The following is a 10718-nucleotide window of genomic DNA, read 5'->3' as shown; positions in this document are numbered from 1 at the left end:
TATTCAAGGCAAGCCCTTTTTTTTTTTTAAATAGGAAATCAAATTTTTAAATAGTGACAACTTACTCCACAAACACACACATACACACACACACCTTACCGTGCAGACCAAATAAAACGTATCGAACGGCCCATTCTTAGCTTGTGACCTCTGCCATACACAATGTTTGCGCTCTGATTACAAGGAGCTGTACTTACTATAAGCAAACTTTTAAAAAAATAGAATTCTATTTTGCAAAAGACAATCCATCCAGAATAGCTCTGCTTTCAGCACCTGTTTCCTCCCCCCACCCCCCTCCCCAGCCCCAACCTATTTTCCCAGGACTGCTACTCTCTCGAGTGAGACGGTTCCTGTGAACACCCTCTAGTTCCCTAAGCCCCTAACCGAAGCCCAGAGGAAAAACAAGTTGAGGTATTTTGTCCAATGAAAACACTCCCTGAAGACACACCTGTGTGAGCTTCACTGACTTGTTCCTGCTGATGATCTAGGGATTCAGTGTCAAGTATTCAAAGAGTATACTTTATTCTCACTGAGCTAGAAGCTAGATTTTAAGTGAGTAATTTCCTAGCACAGCAACTTGAAAATTCCAATGTATTCAAGTATTCAAAGAGTATACTTCATTCTCACTAAGCTAGAAGCTCAGGATCTTAAGGAATTTCCTACCACAGAAACTTGAAAATTCCAATGAATCAAAAGTGTTCAGCTTCTTCCCACAGCTTCAGACAGGATCAGAGGTAAACTTAGAAATTATGAGCCCTCGTCCCTTCACTGTGCCAGTAAAGAAACTCAAATTTAGAAAGGGCAAATGACGTGCCCCAAGGTGACATAGCAAAGTGGTTGGCAAACTGGAACAGATCTCGACCAGTTCTTGCTAGAAGCTAAAAGAGAGAAACTTCTTGGGGAAGAAAAAGGTTAAGTGGGTCCCATGCACCTCTTCTTGATTTTTAAATGTGCATTTGGCCTTCTAGAATCATTGGTCATCTTGTCCTGTGTTCACTTTCAATGTGATTTTACCAACCCGAATTATGATTTGCCAAAGTGCGCATGGGAAAAAGTGTTTTTCCTAGCTGCCAACCCATCAAAGTGGTGGCTGCGGATCAATGCTGTGGTAGTTTACACCCCAGGTTTTTAATAAGGGACAATTTGGTGATATTCCACCCTCCCACCCCCGCCACCTTACAGTATTTCAAGAATTACTCTCCAGAGTGAAATCCCCGATGTCTGATGAGGCCTGAGTTACTCTTAAATGTCTTTTCACATTCGTTACATTCATATTCTCTCCTCCCGGTATGGATTTTTAGGTGTTCCACCAGGATTGAGCTCCGGCTGAAAGTCGCTCCGCAGTAGTCACATTCATAGGGCTTCTCTCCGGTATGAATTCGATGATGTTCATTGAGAGATGAACTCTGACTGAACGATTTTCCACACTCTTTACACTTGTAAGGTTTTACACCAGTATGAATTCTCTGATGACGACTGAGGAGTGAATGGGTAGGGAAGGCTTTCTCACACTGGGTACACTTGTAGGGTTTTTCCCCCGAATGAAGCCTCTGATGATAAATGACAGATGTAAAATGGCTGAAAGTCATCCCACAGTCATTACACAAATAGGGTTTTTCTCCAGTGTGGATTCTCTGATGTCGAGTAAGGCAAGAATTCTGTCTAAAGGCTTTTCCACATTCACCACATTTATAGGGTTTCTCTCCAGTATGAATCCTCTGATGCTTGGAAAGGGATGAGCTGTGACTGAAGGACTTTCCACAATTGTTACATGTGTAGGGTTTTTCTCCAGTATGAATTCGCTGATGTTGAATAAGAGATGAACTGTCACTGAAGGGTCTCCCGCATTCTTTACATTTGTAGGGTTTTTCTCCAGTATGAACTCTCTGATGTTTAATGAGGTGGGCACTCAGGGTGAAAGCTTTTCCACAATCATCACATTTGTAGGGTTTCTCTCCACTATGAGTTCGGTGATGCGGTGTGAGGGATGAGCTGTCACTGAAAGCTTTTCCACATTCATTGCACATATAGGGTTTCTCCCCTGTGTGAATTCTCCTGTGTTTGGTCAGGGAGGCACTATAGCCGAAGGCTTTTCCACATTTGCTACATTTGTGGGTCTTCTCTCCCATCTCAGCTCCCTCATCTTTATCTGAGGTTGCATCTTGATGTAAATTTTTCCAACATTTTTCACATATAGTGCAGTTTCTTCTCTTAGTAAGGGACAGGCTTCGCGTAAAGGCTATCCCACAGTTACTGCATTTCTGGGCCTTCCTCCCCAAATTCCTACTGATTTTCTGATGCTTCTGATGTTCATTAAGAGATGAAGAGTGACCTAGGCCTTTCCTGCCTTCGTTACATTTCCGTGGCTTTTCTCCAGTGTGCTCTTTGCGGTTCATAAGATCTGAATGAAAACTGAAGGGTTTCTTGCATTCGTTATACTTCCGAGATTTCTTCCTTAAGTAGACTCTCAGATGTTTAATTATGTCCGAGGTTTGTTTGAAATTACTTCCAAAGGGGCTCTTTTCTGGGTCAAATTCCTCACCCTTACTGCCTCTCCCATGAGATTTCTTTTGTGTGACTGCACCTTGTGAATGTTCCTTACTGCTACGCTTCCGGGATTCTCCCATCAAGCCATGATCCCCACCCATTAGGCATCTTTCTATTATTTTATTTAAAGTTGATTCATCCAGGAGAGCATCTTGATTTCGAAAGGATTCCTTCAGTTCACCTCTAGCTTCACACTCTAAAAGAAATAATAAATAGGGTATGTCCTGTTGTAGTAAAGGAAGCTATCATATTTGGGACTGAAGCAGGAAGAGAGATAGTAAGGACTATGAACAGTAGGAGCATGGCTTGGACGGTTCTCAGAATCGTCCAAAACAAAGAAAAAAGTAATAGAGAGAAACTAGGTAAATACAGGGTTAGGAAAAATACTGAGGAAAACGAAGAGTTTGTGCTTTATAGTTAGAATAAAGACGCACGTTCTTATCCTCATTGCAAATTTCTCTAATAGGTTCGACCTTACTCTAGTTCCAGTCTATCCTCTTTCCAAATAATAATGACAGTGCAAACATTTACTGAATCCTTAGTAAACGCCAGGTCCCACATCAGGCACTTGTATTTCACTTCATCTTCACAACAACCCTATAAAGCAGGTCCTGTTATTATCCCTGTTTTGTGGATGTGACAACCTAGGCACATGGAGTGTAAGGAGCTTACCCAAGGTCACATGTATTGTCAGTGGCAGGTTTTAATCTAGTCTGGCACCAAAGCCCATAATCTATTTTTTAATCATTTTATTTTTAAAAAATGTTTATTTATCAAAGCCCGTTCTTTTGATCCCTCTACCAAACTGCTTCTCAAAGCAGCCAAATAGCACTAAGTTTATAGAAAATGTTGATCACATCACAGGCACACAACATCAACTACGCTAGACTTTCAAAGGTTACCACAGTCTGGCCCTACCAATCTTATGGATACGCTCTACTCAGGCATCCATTTGCTGTCCCTACAACACTATGGTATTCTCAATCCTGTTCTCTCAGTCTTCATACTACCTCAAATGCAATCCCAAGCATTCACTATGCACTATTCAACTATTCACTATTACAAGCACATAAATTTGACAGGGCCTAGGGGTCAAGTCCCACAATCTCCACAGCCTTCTCTAATACCATATTCTATTTACACTCTTCTCAGAACTCTGAATTCATTTACTAGCCATTATCATTCAACTTGAGATTGCACTGTTACTTTCATAAATTATTATATTTTAATATTTGTTTTAGAGAGATCATGAGCACAAGTGGGGGAGGGGTAGAGAGAGAGAGAGAGAGAGAGAATTCTAAGCTGGATGCAGGACTCAAATTCACAAACCATGAGATCACGACCTGAGCCCAAACCAAGAGTCAGATGCTTAATGGACTAAGGCACCCATGTGTCCCTCAGGAAATTATTTTTGAAAGAGCTAACTATAAAATACGAAAATTCTATTACCCAGAAGCTAATCGTTGTTAAAAATTGTGTATTTTTTAAAGAAACTTTTCTCTATATTTTAGAATAAAGCTTTCCTATACATTTAAATATAAAACTATGTATAACATGTAGTGTTACTTTTTTCATTCATAATTCCTTCCCATCTCACTGATAATTCTTCATAAGAATGATGTGAATCATTAATAAGTCATCATTAAGATGCATTACAGTTGAATCATTCCCATACTGAAGGTTTATCAAATGATTAGTATTTCCTAGGAAAACAGTCATAAAAGTGGAGTTACTGAACCAAGGGTAGAAAAGTTTTACCACCATATGAGACATGATAAACACAAGTACCTGAGTCCTCCTCCCTGGTCAAATGATCTTTCTTTGAATCTTTACAAATTTGATGGATAAGCAGACCTGCTGCTTTAAATGTGTATTTTACTGCTGACCAGTGACTTGGAACTGTTTTTTTAAGTTTGCAACTATTTAAATTTTAGTTCTGTCAGTTATTTTTGTCAGCTATCTACTCAAGTTCTTTGCCCATTTTTCTAACAGATTCAGCATTACAAAAATCAGTTCCTTGCTGACTTCCTTAGGTTATTTTATAAATTACAGGTATTGACTCTGCTTTGCCCATCAGAGTTTTTTCTCCAGTCTGTTGTAAATAACTTTTTAAACAAGGTGTACATCTACATGGGGTGGATGTGGGATAATTCTGGGGTGGAGGGGCACATATTTAAACCATTTATATTAAACATAATACTCTTTATTTACATATCTATATTGAAAAGAGCCAATAGGTTGACTTTGGTTAAGATGGAATAGAGACGGGGCATCTGGGTGGCTCAGTCAGTTAAGCCTAGGACTTCAGCTCAGGTCGTGATCTCAGTTTGTGGGTTTGAGCCCCGCGTTGGGGCCTCCTATGGATTCTGTGTCTCCCTCTCTCTCTCTGCCCCTCCCCTGCTCATGCTCTGTAGCTCTCTCTCAAAATTAAATAAAAATATTGAAAATAAAATAAAATTTAAAAAAGATGGAATAGAGCTAAGAGGTGTCTGGGTAGCTCAGTTGGTTAAACATCCAATTCTTGATTTTGGTTCAGGTCACAATCTCAGTTTTGTGAGTTCGAGCCCCACGTCAGGCTCTGTGAGGACCCTGCAGAGCCTCCTTGGGATTTTCTCTCTCTCTGCCCCTCTCCACCTCATGCTCTGTCTCTCTCAAAATAAACAAACTTAAAAAAAATTATATTAAATAAACGGTGGAATAGAGCTAAGATATTTTTTCTTTAAAATAAAAAAAGGTATTGTAATAAATTATTTTTAAATGTAAATTTAATACATTTATTAAATATAAGAGCAGAACAAAGAAAAAAATGTAACCCCTCAAAGACAACCAAGGTGAACACGAAAATTCTCCAGACATTAAAAAATCAATGTATGTCTATATATTTAAATATATACCTATTCGTGTAACGTTTTTTTCAACAAAAAAAGAGCCTAAACTCTACACGTTGTCCACTGGGATGAATTCCTACTTATCCTTCAAGATTCAGCTTAAATGAGAAATAAGCCGCTGCTCCTGTATTTCCCATCGCTCCTTCTGCATGCGAACTATAGCACACATTCCTTCATTAAACCTTCTGTTCTGACACCCGTATTACAGCACCCACAGAGAAGCACCTTGCAGATCTCCAAGTCTGGGGTGCTTACTTACTAGCCCCTGCAGCTGCCCTGAGCATCCACCACCGCATTTACGACAAGGCCACTTTCCCATAAGCGGCTCCCAGTCCACAGCAAGTACAGCAGGGACACTTGGGGAGGCCCATTTCTTGTGAGACTCAGCAACCTGATGGGCAGGTGATTCCACTTTTTGGCCTTGCCAGAACTTTTTTTTTTTTAAGTCTATTTGTTTGTTTGTTTGTTTCCTTCTTTATTTTGAGAAAGAGCACAAGTGGGGTAAGAACAGAGAGGGAGAGAGAGTGTGAAGCAGGCTCCGTGCTGTCAGCACAGAGCCCAATATGGGACTTGAGCTCACGAATGGTGAAATCATGACCTGAGCCAAAATTAAGAGTTGGATGCTCAACCAAGTGAGCCATCCAGGCGCCCTGTTGCCCAAACTTTCTTAAACAGCATTTCAGTCTAAGACGACACTTCCTTACCCAACCTTTCTCCCTTCCTTCTCTCATTCATAGGTGTTACACTCACATTATGCTCTGACAGCTTCCCCAGCCTCTTCCAGTAATCCCCTGGATTTCTCTGGAATTCTTCACTGGAATTCTCCCCAGTAAGTCTCTGGCATAGCTAATCATGTCTTGGCATCTGCTTCTTAGAGGACCCACAGTCTCCCCACTAAAATGAATATACCAGGAAGGCAAGGGGTATGTTCTAATCACCTTTCCACTTTAGCATCTATCTAACCCATGCAACGTTTCAAAAGCTCTTCACAAATGACTTGGTTAAACAACTGTTTTAATTTCTTTGTCTGTTTTTCACCAACTCACCTGGTCTGGAGCCTTTTGAGACTTCTTTTTCCAGCAGCCATGGCAGTTCAACCCACTTAAGCTGGGAAATCAAATCTAATTTGGAAACTGCAAAGCCTGCTCATAGAGAAAGAATAGCAAATGACTGTTTTCTGCATAGAACAAACATAAGCCAACATTCACACACAGCCTCTGGTTCTCTAGGGAAGGGAAGATGCTTTTACATACAGACATCAACACACTGAAATATGAGAAGAAAACCAAGGAAGCTATGTCCTTGATGACAGCACAGTGATACTCAACATTTCCAGTTCAATGAAGCAGAAACTCATTTTCTGGGAGAAAACACTGCAGAAAAGTACATTTTCAGAACTCTTAGGATCAGTCATGGTCAACCTTGTTTGGCCCAGCCACAACTTTTAGTTCATAGCATTTACCTTTCAGTAACAGTGAACAAAGAGATACACAGCTTATATGTTACATAAGGAAGAGATATCTTTACCCAGAAATTCTAGGTTCCTAAAGTTTTCCAGTAGCACTTCCTTAAAGAGCTCCTTCTGAAAAGGCTCCAGTTTCCTCCACTCTCCTCTGGAAAAGTTCACAGCCACATCCTTGAATGTTATGGATTCCTAACAAACACAGGAAATACAGCCTTTTTGCACTGGCTTAACATTCACAGGTTCTACGGATTAAGAAGTGGTCATACTTTTGGGAGCCATCATCCGTGTATTTTAGCAGTATTATTTACTACTGTAAATAAGAATTTTTATCTTCTAACCAGTAATTATTGGTCTATAGGAAGCTTACTGATTTGTAACCAGCCACTTTTCTCAACTATTATGCGAGTTTTAGTACTTATTCAGTTGATTCTCAGAGGTTTACAAATAGACCACGTTATCTGCAAATAACACACACTTGCCTCTTTCACACCAATACTTACCTCATTTCCTTTTTATCTTACTGCATTGGCTAGAATAGTCAAGAAATACTCATTAACAGAAGCATGATTAGACATCCGTATCTTTTTATAGGCATTGTGAGAGTTGCTTTTTATTTTCCAACACTGTTCAGCTGGAGATTTTTTATTCTGTTAAGAAAATATAACCTTATTTTCACTTGACTAATTTTATCAAGGGGCGCCTGGGTGGCTCAGTTGATTAAGCATCTGACTTCAGCTCAGGTCATGATCTCACAGTTTGTGGGTTCAAGCCCCATGTCAGGCTCTGTGCTGACAGCTCAGAGCCTGGAGCTTGTTTCGGATTCTGTGTCTCCCTCTCTCGCTGTTCCTCCCCTGCTCACCCTGTCTCTCTCTCAGAAATAAATAAAATCATTTAAAAAAAAAAAAAAGAATAATTTTAGAATTTTAGTAAATATTTTTTGTTGTTTTTTTAATAATTTTTTAAATGTTTGTTTATTTTTGAGAGAGAGAGACAGAGTGCAAGCAGGGGAGGGGCAGAGAGAGACACACACACACAGAATCTGAAGCCATCTCTAGGCTATGAGCTGTCAGCACAAAACCCAACGTGGGGCTTGAACTCATGAACAGTGAGATCATGATCTAAGCTGAAGTTCAACACTTAACCGACTAAGCCGCCCAGGTGCCCCACAGAGCTGTTACTTTTTTTTATTAGCATCAGACTTGTGATAAATTTTGGTAACTGAAATAAAACAGCATCTGAAGGATGAGCTTGAAGAATGTGAAGAAAAAGAGACTGTCTTCTTTACTCTAATATTTTTATACCACTCTGTAGGAGCTCAGTTAAGTATTCACTTAAGAATGAAAACCAGTGAAGGGAAGCTTACCCGGGACTCAGCGCTTGGAAGGACAGAAACCATTTTATTTTCTTCAGGGTTCTCTTCTTGGGAAATAACAGACTCTTGAGAAGCTGGATCTAGGAAGGGGAGAAGAACACTCTAGTCTTTCAAATGCATTCCTCAGATTAGAAATTCTTACAGGTCTCTCTGGAGAAAAAGGTCAAAAGAAATAGTTTCGCCCCCACTCTATAAAACAGAGATAAAAGCCACAGATACACTCTCCTTTTAAAATCCAAGCTCTTTCCTTTACCCCATAAAATAGCCTTTCAATTCCTATGCTCACAATAACTGATTTCATTCAATTCATAAACCTACAGTTTTAATAAATTTAAATGGTATACTAAATTTTTTTTAATAGTCACAGGATGTTTTAAGGTAAAACAGCGTTTTGTTTTATGCGTTAATTTGTTTTCTTCATAGTCCTAGCACAATGCCTTGCAGAGTCATTTATTGAAAGAGAGAATGAAGCCGGTCTCAGAAACAGACTCCTCTTCTGGGGTCACCAGCAGATTCCTAAAGACAGAAATCAGGAATCTGAACACATCAGCTAACTATATTACATACCTGGAGATGTCAACAGCCCTTCTTCTAGTAAGAGAAAAGCGTTTCTTTAAATCATGCTTCACTTTCTTATGAAAAGAACTTTAGGCAGCTTATAGACAATCAACAGAAATTAAGAATCAGAATTATATAATCAAAAAGAAGGGGCTATTTTGAGGAAACTGTTCTTACAGAAAGCTAAAGCAATCGATTCATGAACTTCTTTACTGCAGGGGCTTCCATATAGAGGCCCTAATTGTGGAGAAGCACCACACGGCAATGACAGACAAGTCAGAGAAAAGTCAGGAAACCCAGATGTTGACTGTACCTTCAGCTGTGCAAGCACAATTCAAGTCTGTGGTGGTAAGTGCCATTCCCCTATCTTGGAACTCTGGATAGAATACAAACTCTTGTACGTGCGTACTGAGAGTCTTATGGTAACTCATATGCTACACATATTGGAACACTGTAGGATATTAGAGGGATCTTATAAAAGTTGAACCACATGGCCTTCAAAGGGCCATCTATCCTAAAAGTCTTTTTACCAATATCTTACAAGGATGAGCTATAATTCATAGTTTGTATTTCATGCATTTATAATAATGTAATTATAAAGATATAAGTCAGCTGTTCCTCCCCTAAGGCTGTGGAACTGCACTCTCCAACAGGGTAGCTGCTCACCTTGTATGGCAATCTGAATTTAGTTTGAGATTCAACTCCTTAGCCACATTTCATATGTTCAATCTGAAGCACAAAATAGTGCAGAACACATTTCCATCATTGCAGCTATCGGGCAGCCCCGTTCTGGAAACGCGTTCCTACACTCACTGGAGGCAGAAGTTGAGGCCTGGGCTGGAAGATATGCTTGTAACTCCAAACACACTAAGATAATTTCCTTCTCTCCCATGTTCTAAGACTCCCTCTTATCAAGGGGAAAAGGAAAGAAATTAGTATTATGCCTTGTCCTGTTTGGCCCTCACAAGACTTAGAGCAGATGGGAACCCATTTTTTACAGATTAAAAAAAATGAAAGTTCGGAGAGGTTATGGAGCTTGCCCAAGATTCTACAGTAAAAGGTGAGTCTGAGCCAAATCCAGTCCCAACCCCAAACTTGGACTCCAATTTTAGCAATCAACTGCTTTCTTTGGGGGAGTTTACTTTCACACCTGGAGAAAATTTCTCCCTCTTCCTCCCACAATCTATAATTCTCACCTTCCTTTTCTTCAAGTGTTTGGGCCAAATCCTCTATGAGGGTCACCACTTCCTCACTATTCTCAGGATGTTGTGACTTTACCCAAATCCTGATCTCCCCAGGCAAAACAGTCAGGAATTGCTCAAACACCAAAAGCTCTAATATCTGTTCTTTCGTGTGGATGTCTGGTCTCAGCCACTGAATGCAGAGCTCCCAGAGCTGATTCAGGGCTTTTCTGGGTCCAGCCACTTCGGAGTAACGAAACCACCTGAACCTCTGTCTGAAAGTCTCTGGGTCAGTCGTGTCTCCTCTCCGGATAGCTTCTTGATCCCCAGGAGTATCCATTCTTAGGACCTTGTTTGGTTCACTTGAGGCCAGAGTTTGAGAGTCTGGGGAGATGGCTGTCATCTCGTTCAAGGTACTACAGCTGGCAATATGAATCACCAGCAGGAATACAGTCCCCTTTAGACTCTAAGTGAATTAACAGTACACTCCGCCGACAGGCACTAGGGACAGCAAAATATCAAGGGTTCCCAGCATTCAGCTTATGGTCTTGCAGAAACTGTCAAGAAACAGAAGATATTAGGCAGGTAAGACAATTACTCCTAAAAACGTTGTTCTTGGTTTGGTTCACAGACATAGACATATACAGAGGGCCGCCCAACTGCTATATTAAAGGAATAATTTTCCTTGCAAGGGAAAAGCTGGGGAG

The 10718-nt window shown here is 40.3% G+C and overlaps 1 protein-coding gene across 1 annotated transcript; it reads right to left on the bottom strand.

Moving 5' to 3' along the window:
- Positions 1-1193: 1193 nt before the first annotated feature.
- ZNF483 (zinc finger protein 483) lies at positions 1194-10417 on the bottom strand. Its single transcript, XM_077769793.1, has 5 exons — positions 10027-10417; positions 8264-8352; positions 6963-7089; positions 6482-6577; positions 1194-2743 (listed from the first exon to the last, which is right to left on the bottom strand). The coding sequence occupies exons 1-5, from the start codon at positions 10412-10414 to the stop codon at positions 1194-1196; spliced, it is 2250 nt and encodes a 749-aa protein (XP_077625919.1). The 5' UTR covers positions 10415-10417.
- Between the last annotated feature and the right edge of the window lie 301 nt (positions 10418-10718).

The sequence above is a fragment of the Crocuta crocuta genome, unplaced genomic scaffold, assembly GCF_008692635.1.
Source record: "Crocuta crocuta isolate KB4526 unplaced genomic scaffold, BGI_CrCroc_1.0 scaffold95, whole genome shotgun sequence".
Classification (NCBI taxonomy): domain Eukaryota; kingdom Metazoa; phylum Chordata; class Mammalia; order Carnivora; family Hyaenidae; genus Crocuta; species Crocuta crocuta.
Note: the sequence above shows the minus strand (reverse complement) of the source record. Positions and strands in the feature narration are given on the sequence as shown.

Excerpts from the sequence above, each read along its gene's own strand:
- ZNF483 (XM_077769793.1), bottom strand. The coding sequence starts at position 10,414 with ATGACAGCCATCTCCCCAGACTCTCAAACTCTGGCCTCAAGTGAACCA. Across the intron at positions 8,353-10,026 it reads AACACTTGAAGAAAAGGAAG|ATCCAGCTTCTCAAGAGTCT; the intron begins GTGAGAATTATA and ends TCCCCTTCCTAG. Across the intron at positions 2,744-6,481 it reads CTCAAAAGGCTCCAGACCAG|AGTGTGAAGCTAGAGGTGAA; the intron begins GTGAGTTGGTGA and ends TATTTCTTTTAG.